Source organism: Bombyx mandarina, chromosome 28, assembly GCF_030267445.1.
Source record: "Bombyx mandarina strain Sakado chromosome 28, ASM3026744v2".
In the NCBI taxonomy this organism is placed as follows: domain Eukaryota; kingdom Metazoa; phylum Arthropoda; class Insecta; order Lepidoptera; family Bombycidae; genus Bombyx; species Bombyx mandarina.
In genome coordinates, this window is record NC_143233.1 from 9,899,574 (window position 1) to 9,926,807 (window position 27,234).

General features: G+C 41.4%; 1 protein-coding gene across 7 annotated transcripts; it reads left to right on the forward strand.

Annotated features, from left to right (window-relative positions):
- Window positions 1-2,216: 2,216 nt before the first annotated feature.
- Window positions 2,217-26,049, forward strand: LOC114246863 (putative endoplasmic reticulum metallopeptidase 1-B). 7 transcript variants are annotated; one of them, XM_028179581.2, is made up of 21 exons: window positions 2,288-2,605; window positions 3,620-3,691; window positions 7,154-7,207; window positions 9,174-9,290; window positions 10,770-10,950; window positions 11,873-12,034; window positions 12,901-13,028; window positions 13,315-13,413; window positions 14,081-14,225; window positions 15,572-15,723; window positions 16,699-16,843; window positions 17,631-17,751; window positions 18,550-18,652; window positions 19,374-19,566; window positions 20,137-20,318; window positions 22,698-22,838; window positions 23,647-23,767; window positions 24,257-24,353; window positions 24,435-24,553; window positions 25,168-25,349; window positions 25,805-26,049. In XM_028179581.2, the coding sequence occupies exons 1-21, from the start codon at window positions 2,603-2,605 to the stop codon at window positions 25,970-25,972; spliced, it is 2,685 nt and encodes an 894-aa protein (XP_028035382.2). In that variant the 5' UTR covers window positions 2,288-2,602; the 3' UTR covers window positions 25,973-26,049. The 7 variants fall into 7 exon arrangements, with proteins under 7 accessions (XP_089595235.1, XP_028035382.2, XP_089595234.1 ...); XM_089739108.1 differs by having other exon boundaries at window positions 2,288-2,547; XM_089739109.1 differs by lacking the exon at window positions 7,154-7,207 and having other exon boundaries at window positions 2,217-2,547.
- The last annotated feature ends 1,185 nt before the right edge of the window (window positions 26,050-27,234 follow it).

The window sequence follows — 27,234 nt, forward strand, 5'->3', positions numbered from 1 at the left end:
AACACACACAAATAAAAACAGGCCTCAGATTTTAAATGTACCATTAATTAAAAATCCGAGATATCCAATTATGAGTGAGTGAATTAATTGAGTTTAGTTATTTCGCTTAGAAAGAATTTCTTTTATTTTTGTTATTATTGGCAGTAATCAGATAAAGCTGTTTTTTTATCTTATTCACCTGATATCTTACTCTTGCTCAAAGATTATTTTGAAAATGTTGATTAAATAAAATTGTATTATTGCATTTCCAGTCCTTTTGTTTTCTATTTTTTATTCTATTTTATGATTTTGTTTCAGAGTTGTGATTTTTAAGGAAATTAAATAATAATTTTATAAAATATAACATGCACATACTTTTTTTGATCATTGTATTGTTGATTATCATTCACGTCACATCGCTTCGGAATAGAAACTAGCTTAATTTACACTATGTTGTGTATTGTGCTTAAATTATGGATTGTGCTCATCATTTCGGTCCATATAAATAATTATATGGCACCTACCTATATATCGCAGTACTGCGAGTTGACAACCCTTACAAATATCCCAATTTAACCCTTAACCGTGTCAATTTACCCCGGACGCTGGGTAAATTGGGACGGCCATTATTTTACCGATTATTTCTTTAAAATGAATAATTAAAATAATGTAACGGTTTTTATCACCTAGGTACGTTCAAGACTCAACTTATTTCTTTGGTTGAGCAGTGACTATTTAATTGGAACTATTTTAAAATTCAATCTGAAGGTCGATTTTGTCCCTATTTACCCCATTGTACGGTATACATTTTTGTTTTCGTGAACAATTCTAAATTCGAATTCAATAAACTTTTTTGTGGCCAGCATTCTAAAAGAAAAGTTTTTACTGTGTGACAATACTTATGACCTGACTAGTTACTTACATACAATACATACTAATATACTTACACACACATAATAAATCAACAGTATGGAAATGATAAATGATAATGATGCAAACAAACAGCACTAAGCAGATAAGTAGTGTTCCTTCACCAAAAGATCCGGCGAGAAACTCAGTGGGCTGTGTCTATGGGTTAAGCAATTTAGTGCTCGCCTTTCAAACTTTTCAAGTTGATACTTTAGTTCAGGGTCATTATTATTCAGTCCAAAGAAGGAATATACAAATAGGACACATCACAGGCTTACTTCCACTTGAGCATAGCAGTTTCACAGATGCTTCTTGCACTTAATTTACAAAACATGGCTTCTTAAAATCACTTAACTATCCTTTAATCTCAACACAGCTCTAAAAACGTTTGCAACTTTAACAAATATGTATAGTACCTACTATAATACTTATGCAGCAATGTGTGAGAATTCTGAACTTTATTTTCTTCTAGATCGCAAAAATGTTCCCGCTTCACTTATAAATACACTAAGTATTGGCAAATAAATTAAAACAGCTTTAACACCGAAGGCATAGGAAATAGGAACAGCTCATCTCCAATATAATTACATATCGATACTTCGAGTTTAAATATTAGGTTAAATAATGGCTATGTTCCGATTTACACGGCGAGCATTGGTGGGTGTGACGTCATTTCAGTATAGATACTGCGAAGCCGTTCCTTTAATACTAGTTCTATTTAAAACGGAACCCAGTGCAATATACTGGATACAGTACAGCGACGTTTGTTGGCGTTGTTTTTACTTCAACAAATAAAATTTTGTTTAAATTTTGTTAGGTTTAAAAACTGAATATTTGAGAATTTTTTTTTATTGCTTTTAGATGTGTGGACGAGCTCACAGCCCACCTGGTGTTAAGTGGTTACTGGAGCCCATAGACATCTACGACGTAAATGTACCTTGAGATATAGCTCTAAGGTCTCAGTATAGTTACAACGGCTGCCCCACCCTTCAAACCGAAACGCATTATTGCTTCACGGCAGAAATAGGCGGGGCGGTGGTACCTACCCATGCGCACCTCCAAGAGGTCCTACCACCAGTTTAGAATAGAAATACTGTTTTTCAAGCAATTTAATCACCGGCTTATTGAAATGAGGGGTAAAAGTGATCACGTGGTCAAAGCACTGAGATCCTCGGTGTACGCGGTAGCAAAATCGCGACGATTTATAATGTCTTTTATTGATGATGATAATGTCCCCGAGGACACTGCGACTGTATACTGTCAGTCCAAAAAGGATTTTTTACCCACTAATAGCACAGCAGTCATAGCGGCGCAGTGTAAATTGGAGCATAACTAATATCTATGACATCGAGTAATGGTCTAGTTACTAGTTACGTCTAGTAGTTTAATATTGGATCTTTTAGTTATTCCCAATATTCCATAGCATTGTTCGGTGAAGATCGTTGATGTGCATGCGCAGTAGATCTATGTATGTCCACTGTACGAATGAAATAATGCCAAAAATCAATGCAATTTACCTACCTAAATGGGTACAATGTCGATAAGACCTAGTCCTAGTCGATAAGAGTATAGCATTATGTGCAATAGATAATAAATTGGTGTGATTGAAAATAAACAAAAAGGTGCATTCTAATAATAGGTGACTTAAATAGAAAGATGGTAAGTAATTGAACAAGATGAAAGTGATAGTTTTAAACAGAGAAAAGGAATTGCTATGGTTTGTTGTTGTTTAACTTATTAGTACTTAACATTAATCGAATCGACAATTTATTTTAAGGTTATGAAGTTCATTGATAAATAGTAAAAAAAATCTGAGATTGATTGGCAAATCTGAAATACAGAGATTTTTTATTTGATTCTTTAAAAACAAGATTATGCCTAATAATTATATTGAGTCATAAACTTGGGGAATTGCTGTTTAAATTTTAAATGTTTGATATGCTTAGCCAGGGTTTCTATCATAAAATTTTCTAATTGAAAAATTATAGTTGTTACCTCAGACCCCTATAGCCAAATCACTTTATAAATCCTATCTCTAATTTCTCCCATCGATATAATACTTACCAATTTAAAAACTTTAAGGCTGATTAAGTAAGCAAACTTAACATTAAATTTTCTCATCAAAATTTAACAAGATCCAGTAATATAGTAAGATAGACACAATATCCAGTAAAGAGTTAAAAGTACAAAAAGATACTTCCCTGCTACAATACCACTCTGGGAATCCTCGTTCTACATGATTTAACTAAAATCTGTGGGGCAATTCTCTTTACTTGCAATAAGTGACTCAGAAAAGGATACCTACAAGAAAGAAATTATTCAGGGAGTTGAGATAATCGTGTGAAGATTTTGATCAATAAATTATTCAATTCATGAACTTAAATGTGAAAACACCAATATATATTTTACTGGCTGTAGGCTGGTTGTAAGTTCATTTGTGTAGGTACCACATCCCTTTATATCTTTACTGTGAAGCAGTTATTACTCCAATTTAAAGAGTGGGACAGCTGTTATACAATTCAATCAAGACTGGAACCTTATGCCTTAAGTGGGTGGTGATATTGAGACCTTGTAACTATTTAACATTATGTTTGATATGAGTCTATCGATGCACCATAGAAAAAATACTAGCGTGCTGCTCTCATTGGAATACAGATTGAAAACTACAGAGCAAGTGACACATCACAAAGAGATACATGATCATAATATGCTCAGCGTTTTGTATTTTCAGGATATCCTACCAAAATACACTGGAGTGCCAACAGATGATGAGATTAAACCAAAAGAAAAACCTTGGCAAAGGGTAAGAACACCAATCGATGAATAAAAATAAAACACAATCTGGAAGACTTAATGAGTGGTAAATGTAAATGGTAAATGTTTTGTGATACCTGGGTGTGAAAGGTCTCAGTGAGATGACTGCTAAGAGCAGTGGTGGTATAATATCAATGTATTCGATCAGGAAAAACAAAAGATAAATGAACCTAATCATTTTGTGAATTTAATCAAGTTTCTGCTTATATACGGAGTAATAAAAAAAAAAATGTGCACAACTATTGGTAGAGTTGAAGTCCATTTATGCCACACATTTTATCTATTTCTGCTAATAAGTTCACATTAAAATGGTGCGGTGGATGTTTAACAATACCTGTATAAATTGTATCATAAATTGATCTCACACCTCAGGATAGTTTCTATATTGTAACAATATTGTTTTGTTCTTTGTGCCCTTGTTATACCTAATTTTAGTTAGTGAGTCACTAGCAATGTGTTGTTGTTTCTGATCCTGGAATTTACAGTTAGGTTACACCCATTAATTACTAGATCCCCTGATATAGTTTGGTAAATGAAGTCTTTATATCTGCTCAGATAAATTGTGGCATTTGAATCCATAATTATTATTGATATGTTTCTAAAAAGTTAAACCCAGATGTTATCAGTATAGTATTAATATGGTGTAATAAATTGTAAATCCATTATGATACTGTCACACTCAAAGCTGTCAGGTATCTTTATTGATTTTTTCTGTGAAAAGTGTTTCAATTACTTGTTACTAACGTTTTGTAGGTCTAGACTGTCCCAGGCAGTTTTAGCGTCCATTCTCTATGTGATTAGGCGCCTTACGGAGTACTGTTATATTTTTGAAGTGAAACTTCTCTAGGCGCGTTGAGAGTAAAATTTAACTCGCGACAGATTCGTTACGGCTAGAGAGAAAAGATACAATTTAGGAAGAGCGAGAGTGAGAAAATAGACAGAGCGTCTAGACCGTGGAGAGGGAAAGGACAAAGCGAGCTTTGTACACAGCATTCCCTATTATAAGAGAAAATTGATTTAAGGATGAAAAATTAAGAAAACCACAATACTACAAACCACAAAAGAAGTTTCACTTCTTTCACGTGCACCAAGTTACACGCGCACCATTTTTTATTTCCATTGGCTACAGACAAGCAGATAGACCATCTTATGAGTGGTTACCCTCGTTCGTGGAAATAAATAAAATTGTAAGCGTACCCAAGTCACTCTGTACTGCTGATGGTTCCAAATTTAACCACGTCTAAGTATAATCATGAATTGAAGTTAATTGGAGCTAATGGGCGAAGGGCGAAATAAGGACCTGAATATCTAGTGCTCTTCAGCTCTGTTATCTGCGCCTATCAGCGTATGATCCCAATTCTAGCTCGGTCTTCATTGTCGGTGCAAGGATGCCCGTACATCTGGAGCGAGACTTGAAGAACTGAACACGCGTTTCTCATGCCGTTTCGACCTAATGTAGAATAATGTAGTCTCAGCGAATCTTCCTATTGCGGTAATGTAGGGGTCCGCTCGAAATATACGGGTCTCAGCAGAAGCGTGATGCAGCCTTTGCCCAAAACACGTCATTACGGATCTTCCCGATCCATTAACGTTGATTTTAGGTACCACAAGCACCAGTCACTGTCCTCGTCGAACCCGTCGTTAGCGACGAAGGGCTCGACGAGCGAATTAACCCATAGACACAGTGAGCTTCTCGCCGGATCTTCTCAGTGGGTCGCGTTTCCGATCCGGTGGTAGATTCTGCGAAGCACTGCTCTTGCTAGGACCAGTGTTAGCATCACTCCGGTTTGAGCCCTGTGAGCTCACCTACACGTTAGGGCCAAGCTGATATAGCCTCTCAAGGCTATCAGCATAGGTAGAAAAAAAACGCAGCCTTAATAGGAGCACATAGACAACCAACTGGCAGGTAACGCTTTTTTATTTCCGTTGGCAAGGATCTTTCACACCTTACGAAGCATTTCCATTTCAATCACTACTAAATTATTTTGTGATAATAATAATACTCTAATCACACACATTACAGTATAGATGTCGCTAGTTTGTCGTTAAGTTATTTAAATATACGTCACATTTCTAACATTCAAAACTGCCTACCACGATCCCCTAATTATCACTTATTCGTCGTGCCCTAAAAGATAAGATTTCCGGTACATTCGTACCTAGCGATGCAACGGTCTTCGAATCCCGCAGGCGGGTACCAATTTTTGTAATGAAATACGTACTTAACAAATATTCACGATTGACTTCCACAGTGAAGGAATAACATCGTGTAATAAAAATCAAACCCGCAAAATTATAATTTGCGTAATTACTGGTGGTAGGACCTCTTGTGAGTCCGCGCGGATAGGTACCACCGCCCTGCTTATTTCTGCCGTGAAGCAGTAATGCGTTTCGGTTTGAAGGGCGGGGCAGCCGTTGTAACTATACTGAGACCTTTTAACTTATACCTCAAGGTGGGTAGCGCATTTACCTCATAGATGTCTGTGGGCTCTAGTAACTACTTAACACCAGGTGGGCTGTGAGCTGGTCCACCCATCTAAGCAATAAAATAAATAAATAAATCACATTTCGATACCAGTTTGAAACTTATTAAATGCTTTGAATTTTAACATGCTCCTTATGTTTATATCTTATCGTGGCAATATCTATGAAGTCTCCGGACTTAAGTAAATAGCACACAAAACCGTTTTATATATTTCTAGTGAATTATTAATAATAAGGTAAAGTTTTATTTCTTAAATTAAGGACTTTCTAATTGTTATTTTAAGAGTGTACACAATGTCAAACTTTAGTACTATGTCGTGGCCTAAATGATAAGTACGCCAGAGCATTCGTATCGAATGTTACAATTGCCTTCGACGATTTTGCTTCTACGGTGAAAGAATATCATCGTGTAATAAAAACCTGACCCGCAAAATTTTGCGTAATTACTGGTGAAAAGACGTCTTGTGAGCCCGCACGGGTAGGTACCACCGCTCTGCCTATTTCTGCCGTGAAGCAGTAATGCGTTTCGGTTTGAAGAACAACTGTTGTACTGTAAAACTGGATTAGAACTCATGTCTGAGTTAGGGTGGTGGAATTCACGTTGTCTTTTATGGGCTTTGATAGCCAAATAATGATGTAAGAATCAGTCACCGTCCTCGTCGAACCCATCGCTTGCGACGAGCGAATTAACCCATAGACACAGCCCACTGAGCTTCTCGCCGGATCTTCTCAGTGGGTCGCGTTTCCGATCCGGTGGTAGATTCTGCGAAGCATTGCTCTTGCTAGGGCCAATGTTAGCAACACTCCGGTTTGAGCCCCGTGAGCTCACCTACATGTTAGGACGAAGCTAAAATAGCCTCAATGCATAGGAAGGATACGAAAAAAAAAGAAAGTGATATATAAAAAATAGTGTGTGCATAAAAACATGACAAAAGCCACGTGTAATATGATATCAATAAACTTTTAGGTACTATACGAAATGTCGAGGAAAGGGAAACATTTGTACGAAGCAGTTGACGCCGTAAGTGTTTGCGAACTTAATCTCGGGTATATGTGTGTGTGGGTGTGTGGTCAACTTGTATATAAAGGGTGTTTTATTTTAAAATATACTTTTTCGGTAGTTGTTAAATAACTGATTAATTGGAATTGAATTCTTTTCTTTTTCCTGTTAATTTTATAGCTTAAACTATCGTATCGTATTAAATGAATATCTACTATTTTTTGCTAAGAGCGAGCTCCCGGCCCACCTGGTGCTACCTAATCACCGGAGCCCATAGACGTCAACCTTGTGATGTTTATTTTATTTTATTTAGTTGTTATGTTAGTTCTAAGCCTCAGTTTTTACAGTACAACGGCTGCCCCACCTTTCAAACTGAACCGCATTACTGCTTCATGGCAGAAATAGGCAGGGTGGTGGTACCTACTCATGCGGACTCTCAAGACCACTTTTAGTAATTACGATAAAAAAAATCCCAGTTTGATTTTTATTACACAATGTAATTCCTTCATCGCGATATACTTTCAATTTCATTTGAAAAATTGGTACCATTTTTTTACGTTGGGGAATCCATTTTACGGATATCCGACACACGAAGACATGGTAGGCCCCAGCCATACGGAGCAGCTGCTTAGTCGGGTCCTCGACGCGGTCACAATGGTGGCATTCCATCGTCGGTTCTCTGGACGACTTGGTGCAGCTACCGGCCGAAACACCATGGTCGGTGATCACCTGCGTCAACCGGAAGGTAGGACGTCCTCGATAGCGAATCACCCAGCCCGCGAGGATCGAGCGATGGAAGTCATTCATAAACATGACTTAAGTAGGTGTTTCAGTAGAAAAATCGGTACTTGCCTGTGGTACAATCGCATCACTCCATACGACTGCAAGGGGCCATCTTATTCTTTAGACCACGACAACTTAATTTGTTAACCAGCTATATTGTTCCTAATGCCTAATTCGATGCTCACAAGTAACACTACGCAACAAGGGGTCTATTATCTCGCAGCTAAAACTGGTATTATCATTCTATGCTCTCTATCTTCTATGCGCTTTTCTGTGTCTCAGTGCCAATCTGTTTACATTATGTGTCGGGCCATATACTTGTTATTTCCTATCTTTGGTCTAGTCTTTATAAGGTTATTTGTTAAACAACTTTGATATGGGAGGTGAAAGTCTCGATTGGGATGTGAACGGTTTTCCCACCCTTTAAAACGGAATGCATTTTACGTACAAATACGCAGCTATACTATAGTAATGTTGTGTCACTTCGTTAATTCCCGAAATTTTCAGTGCCGCCCTCGTAATTAATTGTGCTTTGCAACTGCAATTTTTATTTAATTAATTTATTAATGTCATTTTGTTGTCCTTTTCATAACTGTTTTTCATTTTTATTATTCGTGTTCTTTTTATTTTTTAATATATTTTACAATGTTGTGTATTGGTCGGTCTGATGCTGGTGTGCGCGTCACTCCGCAGGTGCCGACGGAAGATCAGCGCCGCAGTACCGATTGTTTCGTTACTGTTAGGCATTGCTGAGCCGGTAACCGTTTCCAAGCCTCGTTATTTTTGTTATCTTTTTTATTTATTTTTTGTACTTAATTTGTGTTTGGAATAAATGTTTATTATTATTATTTATTATATTATTATACTTAGACTTAAAATACGTATGAATCTAACCTTAACAAGGCAAATTTGCAATTTAAATTTATACAACTTTATGTTATTCCTTCATTGTAGGATTCATACGAACTCACAATATATGTATAAGACATCGAATAAAAAGATCTTAGCGAAAAAGATAATTTACCTCACCTTATTACTATTTTTATTGAGAACCATCTCCATCTTAAGACATGATGTACCATCAAACAATGATTGATTGACGTCAGAAATGATCAGAACAGCCCGCAGCCTCTATCTACCATCTGATATTGGTCCTTAACGTATGAATTTCGGGCCTTTTTAACTCCGTATATCTCTTTTTCAGATACCAAGTCCGTATATAGTCCTGTTGTTGGGTGCATATTTTTTACTAGGATACCTGACGCAGCTGGTGGAAGATGAGTTGCCGACGCCGCTCCGAGATTCAGATATTAACCGAGACGTAGGATCGCTTTTATTGTTTGTAACCGGTGGTGGGATCAGCGTGGGCATTATCGCAACAGCTTTGCTATGGTCTTGTGATTTGCCACGGATTAAAACTAAGATTATATTAAAATAGGCTGAATAACAACAGAACATTAAGTGGTAAAGAGATTCGCTGAATTGCAACTAGACAAATTGAGACTAAATAATTGAAAATTATATGCAGACTGTACGGATTACGTTAAGAACTTTTAAAGCTCTGTTTTGTGATTTTTAAATTGAAAATTCAGTTGTTCTCGCTGCTGAGCGTTCTAAAATTAATAATACGCAAGCAAGGATTAACCCTAGCAGAACGGTTTTCAATTAGGTCAATCTGGAGCTTAGTTACGGAATTTGATTACATATTAGTGAAGAATATTTTGAGTTGCTAATCATTTATGAACTGCGTACGAAGTAACCTTACCAGTAGAGTAACCGGTCACGGTTCTCGTCGAACCCGTCGCTTGCGAGTTGCGACGAAGGGCTCGGCGAGTAAATTAACAAACAGACACAGTCCACTGAGTTTCTCGCCGGATCTTCTCAGTGGGTCGCGTTTCCGATCCTGTGGTAGATTCTGCGAGGCACGACTCTTACTAGGGTTCGTGTTAGCAACGTCATCAGGGTTGAGCTCCGTGAGCTCACCTACTAGCTCGGCGACGCTGACATGGTCTCTGTAGACCATCAGCTTTACAGGAGTCATTTAAAGTTTAAAATTTGAAAAAAATATCATAGCAATAAAAACTTCTTCAGACTTCTATGAACGGAATCAACTTAATTGAAGTTCAATTAAAAATGTCAAACTGTTGATGCTAATACCAAATTAAAACGGACCTTTAATTAAAAAGATAAATGTCGCTTAAACCAAACTCGATATGATTTCGCATTGAGAACAGGCAACACGGTGACAGCTACTCATGCAGGCTCACAGAACACCCCAGAGTCATTAATTACCTAGATTCGTAAATACATCTTCGTCGTTTCCAATCTAGTTTAAAAGGGATACCGAAATACTTCAGGCCAAAATGGAATCCTGTACGAATTAATGTCTAGCGGTATTTAAAAGAGAATCGAAGAAGTCTGGTTAGATATTAACAACAATAATAGATTCGAAAGTAAAAATTAGATAACCGGGAGAAGACCTTTTTATGAGGGGATAAACTACAAAGGCCGCTTGGATATCTGTAAATTGGTTCTAAGCCTTGAGATATCATTTATTTTGAGAGCTACCTATCTTATGTTGCACTCAGCGTCTGAGTGGCTCCTTGCAACTGATAAGTGAGCGTGCGGGCCTGCAAACTCATGTACATAGCATTAGTAAAATAAACGCCAAAGGATACAACGCTTGCAACTGGCGATCTGAATCTTAGGACGCTTGCGGAAAAAATACAGATGGGAAACGCTTTACGCTCTGTGTTGTTGCGTCTCCTCTGGTGACGTGGTACCTGCAATGCTTTTATAGACAACAGACAGAGTCAGCGAGGAGTCGTCGTGGAGATATCTATACGAGATAATGGGTGAGGAGCCCAGGGTCTGCGGCACGGAATACCATCTCAACAAGACCAGGGACATGAAGGCGATACTGGACCGCATAGCTACCACTGCGAACCAGAATGTTAAGACTGACTGGCAGATTGTCACAGGTAGCGCTACTAGCTTAGGTACTTCCGTAAACTGTCTCTGGCCCTCATAGACAACCTCCCCATTGATATATAAAATTAATGTCAACCATTGATACAACTGCTGTTCTACTTTAGACACCGAAATGTCTAATTGCTTTAGGCCAAAAATGCGGTATCTACCCGTGTGAGTTTGCCTTGCCTACTTTTGGTAGGGATTCTTGCGAGGTCGCATGGTAGGTACCAGATATCTGCCTGTTTCTGCCGCGAAGTAGTAATGCGTTTCGATTAGAACGTTGGGGCAGCCGTTGTACTGTAAGGCAGACTTAGAACTCTTGTCTCGAGATGGGTCGCGGCATTTAGGTTGTTGACGTCTACCGTAATCATTTAGCACCGATGGGCCATGAGCGCGTTCACCTATCTAGGCAACAAAAAGTGCCTATTCCAATAATTTCGAATTCGTCGTGGCCTAACGAATAAGACGTCCAGTGCATTCGTGTTGAGCGATGCAACCGTGTTCGAATCTCAGGTGGGTACAAATTTTTTAATGAAATACGTACTCAACAAATGTTCACGATTGGATTCCACGGTGAAGGAATAACATTGTATAATAAAAATGAAACTCGCAAAATTATAATATGCGTAATTACTGGTGGTAGGACCTCTTGTGGGTCCGCGCGGGTGGGTGCCACCGCCCTGCCTGTTTCTGCCGGGAAGCAGTGATGCGTTTCAGTTTGAAGGGTGGGGCGGCCGTTGTAGCTGTGCCTGAGACCTTGGAACTTGGGTGGGTGGCGCATTTGCGTTCTGGATGTCTATGGGCTCCGGTGACCACTTGACACCGGGTGGGCTGTGGGCTAGCCCACCCATCTAGGCAACAAAAAAAATCGCCTACTTTTGGTATTTCGCTCTGAACTGCTTGTTTGAACAAAGCCCTCGCTTGCCGTAGGAGATTACTTCTTAAAGTCAGCGGCGCCATTTGTCAGCTACTACGACCGCGCCTCCAACATTGCAGCGCTGTTGGAAGGAGAGAGTGGTTTCCATGGCAACGGCACCATAGGCAGCTCGATCCTCGTCAACTGCCATTACGATTCTGTACCGTATGCCTTGGGTGAGTACGCTGAAATTTGAATAAGAACCTTTAAATTCTAAATGTTTCTATAAGCTCCTATGGTCCTACGTTGGGGAAGAGCGCTTCGACTTTTGGCGGGAACGCGAGGAGTGAAGTTGTGTGATTTGTTTTATTTTGTCTATTTAGTGTTTCTTCAGGTTTTAATGTGTAAAAACGGTGGTTCATTAACTGTTTAATTAATATCTTTGAAAGTGCACAAATGTGGGAAAATGAAACAAAGCCGCTGGACGTAACTTCTCGAGATCCTCCAAAAAGTCAACTTAAAAAAATCTCACCATTTTACTAAGATTATAATATTTCATCCTATATCATCTCATCTCAGTTAATTTAATTTCATCCCAGTTGATTAATGTCCCAAATTAATCATCTTCATTTCATTTCATTTTACTCCATTTTATCATTTTTCATAAAAATAAGAATATAAATTAAAATAAGACGTGACCTAAAGGTGTTAGTTTCCAGGTCATTAAATCCCTCAAAAAAAAAAAGAAGAGGGCTTCGGCAGCTTTACCGCCTACGGAAACTTAAATAATTTTTTTTTTATTGCTGCCGAGAGGCAAAGCCACGACGATCAAATGACATTTTTGCAACTTCACAGGGAATCATTTAAAGTTTAAAATTTGGAGAAAATATCCTTGACAAAAAAACTTGTTCGGCTTTTCCAATGGGGTAAACATAATTGAAGCTCAATTAAAAACATCGAATTGTTGATACTAATACCAAATAAAATGGATCTTTGATTATGCTATTGTTATGTCGCATATTGAGCGAAATATCGCCAACCAACCAAATGGCTTTTCATTCGTCGATTAAATATCCATATAAATGTCATGTTTTGGGAACAGGGGCATCAGACAACGTGATATTTTGCGCCGCGATGGCCGAGACGTTAGCCAGGATGTCCAAGAGGATCAAGAAGCTCAAACACAACATCATATTCCTGTTCAACGGCGCCGAGGAGAATCCTTTACAGGTGAAGCCTTAAGTCATGACAGGGACTGGACCGAACCTTGCACGAGGAGACAAGCTTGCAGTCTGCCTGGCAGTTTGGCCTTAAGTAGCTATACATGGACGTTGCAACACGAGTGTCACAACACCTTGAGACATGAGGCCGAAGTCTCAACCGGAGTATGTCGACTGTCCCACTCTTCCAACTGGGATTTCCAGTTGATAACATTTCGAAGTGTGAACCGTATACACGTCTGTCCATCGGCAGCACTAAAGCAATGAGGGGATATCCATGAAGACTGCAATTTCAGGGTAGCCACGGCTTCCTCCAGCATCCTTGGTCCAAGGGTGTGACGACGCTCGTAAACTTGGACTCCGCTGGAAGCAACGGGAAGGCCACCATTTTTCAGGTACTTATATTTTTATGAGGAACTGTTACGGGGTGGAGCAAGGAGCTCTTTAAAAAAAAGAACACTGTGACTGGCACTGAGTTTATAGTACAAAACGATGTGTGTTTCCGATACTCGAGCCAAATCTGTTCTACTGCGCTTTAGCAATAAATCGTCTTTATATAAAAACGATGTATTCAAGAATGCCATAGTCTGCGTTTATATTGCGTTATTATTGAGGGGCATATGCAATAGAACCACTGCAGGAGGAGCGACACGAGAACCCTCTCGTTGTGGCCTCCGGTAACTACATTCCGGATCCTGCGGACAGTATGGAAAGCAGTCGACGTCGCCCAAAACACGTCATTTCGCATCCTCCCGGTCCACTAACGATGCTTTTAGGTACCTCAAGCATCAGTCAACGTTCAAGGGTTCGACGAGTAAATTAACCCACAGACACAGCCCACTGAGTTTCTCGCCGGATCTTCTCAGTGGGTCGCGTTTCCGATCCGATGGTAGATTCTGCGAAGCACTGCTCTTGCTAGGGTTCGTGTTAGCAACGTCGTCAGGTTTGAGCCCCGTGAGCTCACCTACTAGTTAAGGTTACGCTGAAATAGCCTCTCAAGGCTATCAGCATAGGTAGGCATTAGCCTTTCAATAGTTTGTCTGCTACCAAACGTGTCCTCAGGTGACTGACCCGAGGATCCTGAGCGCATACAAGGCGGCCGTGACCCGGCCCAGCGCTCAGAGCCTGGGGGAGTTCCTCTTCTCCTCAGGGGTCATACCGTCCGATACGGATTTCAGGATATTTAGAGACTTCGGAGACATTCACGGTGAGGGCGCGTCCGCACTTACGCCTTACAATTCTTCATTCGGTGTCTCATGCGCCTACACATGCACTGTACCAGTTACATTCAGGAAATGCCTGCCTATATAAACCCTGCCTATTTCTGCCGTGAAGAGTAATGCGTTTCGGCTTGAAGCGTGGGGCAGCCGTTGTAACTATACTCTCAGCCCACCTAGTGTTAGGTGGTTACTAGAGCACATAGACATACACAACGTAAATGCGCCACCCACTTTGAGGTATAAGTTCTAAGGTCTATAGTTACAACGGCTGCCCCACCCTTCAAACCGAAACGCATTGGTGCTTCACGACAGAAATAGGCGTGGCGGTGGTACCTACCCGTGCGGACTCACAGGAGGTCTACAGTATACATCATTCTACATCTCGCTGTTTGCAATAATAAATTTTCGATGTTTTATAAATACGATTTTTTATGTTGGCAACCCAATATACTTGTATGTTGCGATGTACCTATCATTTGTTTCGGTCGGTGGATTGTATTTTGTGTTGCGTGGCTGTCTAGCTTCAATGAAACTTGATTTACAAAGAAGTTTTGTTTTTTTTTCTCTTGGTATATAATACTAAACACATGCTAAGTGCGACCAGAATATAGTAGAATTATTTTGTCCGTGCAGCTTGGGTCATAAAACGTAGCTCGGCTAGGGCGGTGAGCATGTTGCGCGGACGCAACGCCATTATCGATAAAAACAAATGAGTCATAGAAGGCAGGTACACGGCGGCGCGGTGGTATACGAAGGGTGGTGAGACATTGTTATGTTATGAGTCATTTGTTGTACCTACCTGAAAATTATAGTACATTATGTCGAAGAGAAATGTGTTTTTATGCATTCGTTCTCTGAATTTCTTTAGTGACACAATGGCTACTCCTTTGTTTTGTATCAAAACGGCAGAATTTATTCAAAATAATATTTGCACGTGTTGTTATCAACAATGTGTTAAATTTTTTCACTGAAATAAGAATAGATCCCGAAAAGTTGCAAAGTGTTAATTTCTGCCGTTCTCGTTAACTTGCTGCGGCGATATGTGGTGTAAGTGTGAGATTAGTGATTTTTTCTTTCATTCTTATCACTAACCCATATAATGACAAAACTAAATACACTATCGATAACGCTTATCGACAACAATAATGCGCATCACTATGCCCGCCCATAAGGCTCGTGAGTGGAAGAGAGAGCGAAATACTCGCTTCACCGCTCCGATTTTTTTGACCCAAACTGCACGGACAAAATAATTCTACTACAGGGTTGCCACATTTTGCCACAGTAAGAACGTCCATGAACTTTAAAAAATTAGGAATCTTGGGTTTGTTTGAAGGTGTTGACATAGCGTTCACGAAGTGGGGCAACCTGTACCACACCAGGTTCGACCGCCCGGAGTACATCCGGCCGGGCGTGCTGCAGTGGGCCGGAGACATGCTGCTGGGTCTCCTCACCCAGCTGGCTGACCGGGACGACATCGGACACAAGGTCAGCTTACCTTCGAGGTCCCGGAAGCATAAGAGCATAATCCCAATTGTGCCGGTATAATTGGTTCAAACCTCTTAAGCGCGCTGTAAAATATCAAATTGTTTGTTAAATTTTACGTGTTTGTCAAATTATTTGTCAGTATGCAGCTTTGTTTGACGCGTTTTTCAAACGGTCTAGACTTTTTTGGCGGAAACGCGAGGAGTGAAGTTGTGTGATTTGTTTTATTTTGTCTATTTAGTGTTTCTTGTGCACAAACGTGGGAAAATGACACAAAGCCGCTGGACGTAACTACTCGGAATCCTCCAAAAAGTCAATTGAAAAAATTACCAGGTCATAAAATCCCTAAAAAAATCAAAGTCTACGTGTTTGATGGAAATCTTAATTGACGTCGTGCTTGACAAACAAGTTTGAACGTGTATGAGGGTATTTGTCAAACAAGATCTCAGTCGTTACTTAGTTACGGCGAGGAGAAAACCGAATCTACGGCAAGTTAAAAAACTTGTTTGATATTTGGTTTGATCGTTTAAGCCAGCCTTTCCCAAAGTGGGCGATAACGCCCCCTTATGGGCGCTGCAGGTCTAACCGGGCGGCAAGAGATCCAGGGAAAAAGGGGGGCATTGTGTTAAGGCTTGGGAGGCGATTTGTAATTTCATCCAGGCCTCCTAGACACCGACTAAGTTCTCAATATAGTTATAATTATAGGTTTATATATTATAATTATAGGTTTTAAGTAGGTGAAAAGATGGGGGCGCTAAAAAATAACTTATTCTCAAAGTGGGCAGTAGACAAAAAAAGTTTGATAAACAAATTTGATCGTTTACAGGGCGCTTTATAGATCTTTAGTAAAATCGTTTTGAAATAATGCGAACACCCCACGTTATGAGTCTGTGGGATCCCACATGGGGCTCGATCCTGAACTCGTCTATCCGTCCCGTCGCCACTGAAGTGAGAGTCCCCCCGTGTCCCCCGTCGCAGGTCCTTCCTGCCGGCGCCGTGTACTACGACTACCTCAACTGGTTCGTGGTGTGGCAGTCGCCGGCGCTGTCCCTACTGGTGGACGCCGCCGCGGTCCTGGCCGCCCTCGTCAGCACAGCGCACTACGTGTGGCTCGTGGGGCCTCGTAAGTACTAGGGCCTGTCAGGAGTGTTCTAACAATGTTAATGCTTTTTTGTTTTGAGCCCAATTAATCAATTAATTATCTATGTAATAGTAATAAAAAACATACATAAATGCAGATACACATATTCACACACACACGAATAATGACCTTCTTAAATGATAACACCTAATGATCTCTCAACACTAGTCCGCAGACTCTGTTCACGACTTAACCCAATCTAATCTATTCTAATAAGGAGGGAGCCTAGAGATCAGTAATACAGGTCTTTGAACCTAGTACAGACTTCAGCTCTTTCAAAGGCCTACAAAATAAATTATAAGGTTAATTTCCATTTGTATTTGTACTATACCTTTAAGAAAGAAAGAAATAAATAAATTACTATTAATTATTAAATTATATTAATGGCATACGCTTGGTCCTATACTTATACAATAATCTGAACTACACTAGTGTTTGTTTTTTATTGCTTAGATGGGTAAACGAACTCACAGTCCACCTGTTGTTAACTGGTTACTGGAGCCCATAGACATCTACAACGTAAATGCGCCACCCACCTTGAGATATAAGTTCTAAGGTCTCAGTATAGTTACAACGGCTGCCCCACCCTTCAAACCGAAACGCATTACTGCTTCACGGCAGAAATTGGCAGGGTAGTGGTACCTACCCAAGCAGACTCACAAGACTTTCTGCCACCAGTATTACCAGTATGTCTTACAATTTGCAATATTGAGGTACTTGATATCCGGACTGGATCTGTAATCTTTAGACGCGTACCCATATGTCCCAGGGTTGTCAACGGTGCGCGAGTTGGCGTTCGCCGTGGCGGGTCGGGTGGCAGCCCTGCTGGTCGGGGCGGGGGTGGCGGGCCTGGTCACCCTGCTGATGGTGGCCACCACGGTGCAACTACGGTAGGCCACACTCACTAGCCGGGGTACCTGTGTGTGGTCTCTAACGCAGCGGATGCTGGTACTTTTGACGATTGTTAGGGGACCGACTAAAAATCCCTTTTCCTAATCCACGCTATCTATCGGTTTTGTGAAGATTTACAACGCGCCTCCTAGTGGGCGAAAGTATTGTTTTCGCAAGCTTTGCTAATCAACTTGTGCGTTGTGTCCGTGTATTTTAAACTCCAGCTATCCAGAACAATGCCCCGGGGACAGAAGACCACAACCAATATTAAAATAACAAGCATTTTGTGAGCACCTTCCCCTTTTTAATCGGTTTAGTTTTCTGTGAGTCAAATTTAATTCAACAAACCTTGTTTATACAACAACGATAACATAATGGGATAAAACAAGGGATGTCGTGAACCTGCGCGGGTAGGCACTATATTGCTTTCCAGTTGGAAGAGTGAGAGCGTATATAAGACTTCTATCTTTTTTTTTTATTGCTTAGATGGGTGGACGAGCTCACAGCCCACCTGGTGCTAACTAGTTACCGGAGCCCATAGACATCTACAACGTAAATGCGCCAGCCACCTTGGGATATAAGTTCTAAGGTATCAGTATGGTTACAACGGCTGCTGTACCCTTCAAATCGAAACGCATTACTGCTTCACGGCCGAAATAGGCTGGGCGGTAGTACCTACCCGCGCGGACTCACAAGAGATCCTACCACCAGTAAAGTCGATCTCACGGCTCAAACAGCTATGTCTTAACAGAAAAATTGGTCGTGACCCAAATTCCCCATGCAAGACTGCGTTGCAGGTACCTATCTCGACCCTGGCTGGTGGTGGCGCTGTACTGGGTGCCGTATCTGGTCAGCGCCGTGACTGCGTCTCACCTGTATGACTCCTGGAGGAGCCGCAAGGTGAGATCAGCTCAGTACAGCGTGGTTTTAAATTTCGCTTAAGCCTAAGGGGATTTTTCAGCTACGCGTATACCAGTAAATGAGCTCACGGGCTCAAGCTGAGAGAATTAGCTAAGGCCAGCCCTAGCTGGCTGAGAGCAGTGCTTCGCTGAATCTACCACCGGATCGGAATTGCAACTCCTGAGAAGATCCGGTGGGGAATTCAGTGGGATGTGTCTAGGGGTTAGGTTGCGCGTTGACCTCCTCATCGACATTGACGAGTGCGGTGACCAGTGCTTGGAGAGACTAAACGTGGTGTGAGGGAGGATATTCGAAGCGACCGTAATAAGGGGGTGGGGGGGGGGGGGGCTGTAGATAGCTTCAGAACAATTGATTAAAATCTCAAATTAATAACCGTACCTCATTTCAATTCACATTATATTTCATATAGCGACCCGCCTAGCCTAAGTTGCACCTTATATCATCAGCCTACCTATCAGTGAAAGTCTCGTCAAAATCGGTCCAACCGTTCCAGAGATTAGCCGGAACAAAAAGATAAAATTTGTAAAAATGTGACAAACAGACACTCCAATTTTATGTATAGATAGACAAAATATTTATTTAAATTTGATGATTAAAAATTTTTATAAACTCGACACTAGCAACAATGGCGTCGCAAGAAGCCGATTGCCATACTTAAAAAAGAAAGAATAAGGGATGGATGTGGACTGGTACATTTCAGAGCGGATTGAACAGATCGATTCGCACCTTACAAGCCATGACCGCTACCCGGGTCGTGCTGACAGTGCTATTGTCAGTGTCGATGAGCGTGCCGAGCCTGGCGACGGCGCGCTACGCGCTGAGCGTGCCGCTGCTGATGACGTCCGTGACGTCACTGGTGACGTCGTCCGTCGTCCGAACCGTCCGCCTGAAGGGTGAGTGGAGCTTTATTTGATGAACAGCCCTCAAAGAGGTTCTCGGTTTGACTGTCTTTTTTTTAATTGCCTCATAACATTCTCCTAGGTGAACCGATTTTGAAGATTTTAAGATTGTTTTGTTTGAAGGCGGGTGTTTCTCACGTTATTCCATTTAAATATTAAGATCTGATCAGTTAGTTATTGTGCTATCTTCAGAAGACATGTTTAATTGACTTGGACTACACCGATGATGGTCTCATTTGATTTAGTTGTGATGCTTTTTTGATCAACGACCATCATACGAATAAAGTACTAACCATTCAATAGTATTCATCACCGCTATCATTATAAGTATCAAAAAACCGTGAGTACTCATGAGCATAATTTACGTTACCTTAAAAAATTACAATTAACCTTTCTAATTATTCACTTATGCTGTAACATCATCAAGAAGCTATTGATCAAGTGTGAGCACTCCTGAGCACACAACTTTATAACTCGCTTAACAACTAAAGACGACTATTCTTCGTAATCGTCTAACGAAAACCGCCCATGAACCTTGAGCATCCGTGAGCATAACGTTTGCAGCCTACCAACACCTAGTGCTGGAGTGCGTGGTGTCGCTGCCGTGCGTGATGTTCACGATGAGCCTGGCGCTGCGGCTGAACGCTCTGCTGCTGCCCACGGTCGCGCGCTCGGCGTCTGCGAATCCCGACCTGGTCGTGGCCGCCGTCAATGTCGCCCTCGCCGCCGTTGTCAGCGCCGCCGTGGTCAGTGCCCAAACACTGTCATTGACATGCACAAATAGCTCGCTTTTACTCTCGTGTACTGATGTCCCACCACACAGCGGGGTCAACGGCCTGTGTGATTACTTGAGGAGAAATCGAGTAAATTAACCCACAGACACAGCCCACTGAGTTTCTCGCCGGATCTTCTCAGTGGATCGCGTTTCCGATCCGGTAGTAGATTCTGCGAAGCACTGCCCTTGGTAGGGTTCGTGTTAGCAATACTCCCGGCTTAAGCCCCGTGAGCTCACCTACACGTGAAGGAGAAGCTGAAAAAGCCTCTCAAGGCTATCAAGGAAAAAAAAGAAGAAAATATTTTCCTATAGCACCACTCATAAACAAGTATTTGTCTTGTCTCATTCGCGAAGCAGCTGCTCTTGAGTTGTTAGATCTCCTTCCGAGGCGCTCGGGCAGCTGTTAGCAAATCCCACCCCTCCTGGCTGAGCCTTTGCTCGCCCACCTGTCCTGGGGAAACTGGAAAGGCCTTCGGGCTACCAGTAAACCGTCAATCATAAAAAAAAGTTGTCTTGCAGTGTAATGACTCGCTTCGGTTAATATAGAACACTTAAAACACTTCACAAACACTTTAAAACTCTCAATTCGCTTCCTCCGCTTCGCTTCAGATGATCCGTTCGCTGTTTCGCTTCGAGCAGTTCCGATTACTGACTGACTGCGTGACATCCCTACAACGTTTTTATAGCCGATACCTCATTCCTAGAATTATCGAGAATATTCCACACATCTCTCTAGTATTTGTTTCCGATATCTGACAATAGATGGCGTTGTATTTCTCGAGCGTTCTAGGCGCTACTATTCGGCGATAGATGGCGTTACTCTTACCGGCGTAACAATACCAACTAAACCGGCAATGTATTTGAAGCTTTGCATACTGTAAAGTTTATTGATCATTGTGTTCTTCATCCGGCGCCTGCTGAGAGAAAAGTCTCTCACGTTCGTCTCGTTCTGATATTATATTCGAATTCACTTTAACCACATGTCACACACTTCTAGCTACTCTCACCTTATGAAAATGGAAAGAGTTTCGGATCAATAACTCTTTTTTTTTATTGCTTAGATGGGTGGACGATCTCACAGCCCATCTGGTGTTAAATAGTTACTGGAGCCCATAGACATCTACAACGTAAATGCGCCACCCTCCTTGAGATATAAGTTCTACGATCTCAGTATAGTTACAACGGCTGCCCCACCCTTCAACCCGAAACGCATTACTGCTTCACGGCAGAAATAGGCGGGGCGGTGGTACCTACCCGTACGGACTCACAAGAGGTCCTACCACCAGTAATATGTGTATGTAATAAGTTTTTTTTTTTTTTAAGAGATTTTATGACCTGGTAACTAAGACCTTTAAGTCATGTCTTATTTTACTTTATTTTCTTAATTTTATGAAAAATGATAATATGGAGTGAAATGAAATGAAGATGATTAATTTGAGACATTAATCAACTGGGATGAAATTTAATGAAATGAGATGATATGGGATGAAATATAATCGCAGTAAAATGGTGGTCATTTACTGAGATTTTTTCAGTGGACTTTTTGGAGGAACCCGAAAAGTTACGTCCAGCAGCTTTGTTTCATTTTCCCACATTTGTGCACTTTCACAGATATTAAACAGTTAATAAACCACCATTATTACACATTTAAACCTGAAGAAACACTAAATAGACAAAATAAAACAAATCACACAACTTCACTCCTCGCGTTCCCGCCAAAAAGTCCCTATGTAATAAGTATGTGACAAGTGTTGCCTGCCATTACTTACACATTCAAACTCCAACAGGCTTTAAATGTTATACAGGGTGGCCGGAACATTGAAGTCCAAAAAAAAATTTTAGTTCCCTCGTGTCGTGGGGTATCCGAATCACCCCCATGTATGTTCCGCGATTTTTGATAGTTTTCGAGTTATGAATTTTTTTTTAATTTTTCGAGAATTTACGACCTGACCCACTTAAAAAAAAAATTAAAAAAATTAGAAGATTTTTCGATACTTTTTTTTTGCAATTAATTTTCTATGAGTTGTTATTTTATGCATAAAATAACCAGCTTCGTTACATTTTTAGAAGTTGTAAAAATTTTGGTGTAAAGAGAAAAAATTACGGTCGGTGAATAAGACTTACATTTTCAACTTTAAATTAAAAACCTAAACAGGTGATTAAATAGTTTCTGAGTGACTTTAAAAAATGCGTTAGACTCTCAGCTTTCATAATCGATAAAAAAAAGTAGTGCTTAACGGGCTAGTTTGGCTAAAGTTGGCCATCAAAGACAGCGTGGTGGAATACTCCATATCATTATATCTCTGTGTTATCGACGAGTGACTGAGAGGCCAAGTTGTGTGCTCTCCAGTCCGGGGTGGAGCTACTGTTCTCGAGGCGGCGCCTGTGGCTGTCCCTGGCGGGGCTGGGCGCCGCGGCCGCCGCCCTCGCCCTGACGCCGCTGGAGCCCTACGCGGTCTCCGTCCCCAGCGTGCAGAGGCACTACTGGTTTGTAAGTGTCCCTGCACTGCGCTAAACCGAACCATGTGGAAATAGCTATATTTTAATTATAATTAAAATTTATTTTCTATATTTTAGTTGGATTTTCTATAAAAGCGTAGTAAGTTTTTTAAACTATAATAGTATTTATTTTTAATATTTTAGTTGAATTTTAATTTTTTCAATATATATTTTTTCTCAGTTGTTCAAAAGTTTTATTTGAATCAGTCAGTAGCTTATCCAAGTAATAGGTGATCCTCCGGGGGTCAGGAAAACAAAAAATCGCTAATCCCGATTATCCTAGTAAGGATAACGGATCTATCTATCAGCCCATGGACGTCCACTGCTGGACATAGGCCTCCCCCAAGCCTCGCCACAAATACCGGTCCTGCGCAGCCTGCATCCAGCGGATCCCCGCGAACCTTAATAGGTCGTCGGTCCACCTTGTGGGAGGCCTACCCACGCTACGTCTCCCAGTACGCGGTCGCCACTCAAGAACCTTCTGGCCCCAACGGCCATCTGTTCCGGATAAAAAATAAATATTAAAATATTAAAAAAATTATATTATATAAATATTAATTATTATTATTTATTATTTTAAATATCCAAGGAAATAAATTGATTAAATCATTTTGATTATTAATTTTTTGATAACGGATCAAACTGTTAAATTTCGAGTTAATCCGACGTTTTGAAGGGGGTCAAAATCATGTCCAAAGATTCCGTTACATACTAACATACATACGTCTGAAGCTAATAAAAGCGTATTAAAAAGACAGAATTTATTTAGGCCAAGAGAAATTGCTTTCCCCTTTCCGCAGCACACACAAATAACGACATACAATATAAACGGCGAACAAACAGATCAAACAACTGGAGTTTTTGTATCGAGACAGGACGCCTACACCACGGAGCGAGTGTTGCAAGCTCTAAAAACTAAAGGTATGGTATTGCCAATTTTATTATTGTATAAGACGGTACGGTGAAATTAATAATGTTTGACCTTGCACAGGGCCTGTTTTAAACTTAATGCCGCTTCTGAGCACCGGAAAAAATCCGCCCCAATACTGGAATTTGACCTAAGCTTATAGATTATATATTTTATTTTTCAAAATTAAAATAACTAATTTACTGTGAAAATAGAATAATCGATTATTATTTTAAATATCCAAGGAAATAAATTGATTAAATCATTTTGATTATTAATTTTTACCATAAGTGCCAAAATTATAATTCACAAATAATGGATGAATGATGAATTTCTTGAATTATTAACAATTAAAAAGAATATTATTAATTATTTAGAATTAATTAATTACATTGAGCAATCTTGAGAAGACTAAAAAAAAATATTTTTACTATCAAAATTTTGCCGCCCTAGGGGAACTTGCCCCGACTGCCCCTAGTGTAAATTCACCACTAACCTTACAGGGATACACCTGAACACGCGGACTGATTTTGAGGAGGATTGTGAGAGGCACGTCTACTGCAACCTGCCGCTGTACAGGACATCATTCGCCAGGAACCTGTGAGTCCCCCCGCTGACACCCCCCCCAACCTCCTACCCCCTACCCCCGCAGCGTCACACCAGTACCGCCATATGTTCCAGGGCTAGAGGCTTGTTCCTGTACACGGGGGGGCCCACCGCCACTGACCCCCCCGCGGGCGTGGCGCTGTCCTCCCGCAGCTGCGTTGGAGACACTTGTGTCTACAGCTTTACAATGACCGGTGAGTGCTCTATACGTACCTCTAGTAAAAGTTTTTTTATTGCTTTAGATGTGTGGACGAGCTCACAGCCCGCCTGGTGTTAAGTAGTTACTGGAGCCCATAGACATCTACGACGTAAATGTCGCCACCCACCTTGAGATATAAGCTCTAAGACTTCAGTATAGCTACAACGGCTGCTGTACCCTTCAAACCAAAACGCATTACTGCTTCGCGGCAGAAATAGGCGGGGTGGTGGTACCTACCCGTGCGCATTCACAAGAGATCCAGGCTCTAGTAACCACGTAAAAACAGGGGAGCTGTGAGCTCGACCACCCATCTAAGCAATAAAAAAAAAATATCCCCGGTTCGATCGGTTTGAGATTTTTCCCTACCTATGCTGATAGCCGTGAGAGACTATTTCAGGTTCGCCCTAACATGTAGTTGAGCTCACGGGGGTCAAACCGGAGTGATACTAACACTGGCCCTAGCAAGAGCCGTGCTTCGTAGAATCTACCACCGGATGGGTAACGCGACCCACTGAGAAGATCCGGCGACAAACTCAGTGGGCTTTGTCTATGGATTAATTTACTCGTCGAACTCTTGAGGTCTTACCCGCCCCATGCTTGTCTGCACAGGGACAGCACATAACCTGATAACGTTGGTGCCGTCAGAGGGGGTCACGCTGACGGGGTGGTCGCTGTCGTCCCCCGCGTCCCCCTCCGCGCAGTGGGGGGGCAGGCCGCTCTACGTCATATTTCATTCGGTGGCCACGTACACGGAACCCTTTGAACCGTTTGTCTTCAACGTAACTCTAAACGTGAGTAGTTTGATTTTTGTTACACGATGTTATTCCTTCAACGTGGAAGTCAATCGTGAACATTTGTTAAGTACGTATTTCATTAGAAAAATTGGTACCCGCCTGCGGGATTCGAACACCGGTGCATCGCTCAACACGAATACACCGGACGTCTTATCTTTTAGGCCACGACAACTTCCAAAATTATTATTATTTATTGCTTAGATGTGTGGACAAGCTCACAGCCTACCTGGTGTTAAGTGCTTACTGTAGCCCATAGACATCCACAACGTAAATGTACCACTGACCTTGAAATATGAGTTCTAAGGTCTCAGTACACTTACAACGGCTGCCCCACCCTTCAAACCGAAACGCATTACTGCTTCACGGCGGAAATAGACAGGGTGGTGGTACCTACCCGCTCGGACTCACAAGAGATCCTACCACCAGTATAAATGCATGGTGACATGGTACAGGTGGGGGCGGCGCTGGGTGGTGGGGCGGCGCTGCGGCTGTCCCTACACGCGCACCGCCTCCACCATCCTCACCAATACTCGATGGAGTACGCCACGCTGCTCCACTCCATGCCAGACTACTTCAACGTGGCCAGCATCCTCACCTTCAGAAACAACTACGTCTTTTGAACCTCCAGACGCCTCTCTCACAGCGTTTAGACTGTATTGCTATTTTTAAAATTAAAAGATATAATAAAAGTTGACTTTGATTTCTTTTTTTTTTTGAAGTGAAACTTCTTTAGAATCGTTGTGATTTCAAACTCGATGAAACGAAATAATAAGTCCATAGAGACACAAACACATAAATGTATAGGATTCAGCCGCCGAGAGAATGAGATAGAACACATTAGACGTTCTCAGTGTAGTGTTTTTTAATACAGCGCCATCTATGAGGTTTTTTAATACTAACGTGTATACGTAACGTGTGTAACGATTTGCTACCAGAAGGTTCTTGGTTACTTTGGTCTAATTGCTCGGCGGCCACCAGACAACCTTGAAAGATTGATTGTGGTGGGCAAGGTAGAAGGGAAAAGACCCGCCGGCCGGCCACCAAACCGTTGGTCGGATCAGATAACTTCGCCACTGGACTCTCTGTTGCGAATGCCCTGAGAGAAGCCGAAAACCGAAGCAAATCGAAGCTGAGGGTACAAAGAGCCACAAATGGCTTTCAAGGACACGACCTTCAGCAATGAAGTATTCGACTAAGAAGAAGAGTGTATGAAACCTGTTGTAGTGAATTTTAATTTAGGATTACATGTGAAGTTAAAATATCAATTCACAGAGGGCGCTACCTCATACTATAAAAGATGATTTACAATTATTCACTAATGACAAAATTTTACATATACTCCGACATTTAGGATAATTGTATTTTAATTTTTGAAGGTTTCACTTCTACCACGTGTGAATTGCACACATGTATTTTTTTTTATGATCGAAGTATTACTGGTGGCCCGGAGGCCTTTCCAGTTTCACCAGGAAAGGTGGGAGAGCAAAGGCTCGGCCAGGAGGGGTGGGTTCTGGTAACAGCTGCGTTAGCGCCTCCGAAGGAGACCTAACAAGAGCAGCTGCTTCGCGAATGAATCTACTACCGGATCGGAATCGCGACCCGCTGAGAAGATCCGGCGAGCAACTCAGCGGGCTGATGCATGGGTTAGGTTGCACGTCGAACCCTTTGCTGAGTTCGAAGAGTACTGTTACCGGGATACTTAAGCCTGCTCCTAGTGTTAGAGCTGAAGTTATCTAATGCTGGAGTTATTATATCTGATGGATCCGTAAGGACGTGTCTACGGCGACGATGGTGACTTGCTCCTGCGTGATCAGGATTCGGGGAGTTTGATTTACCTCCGGTATTACTAGTGCGCCGCACGCAATGTAATTTGAACATTTGG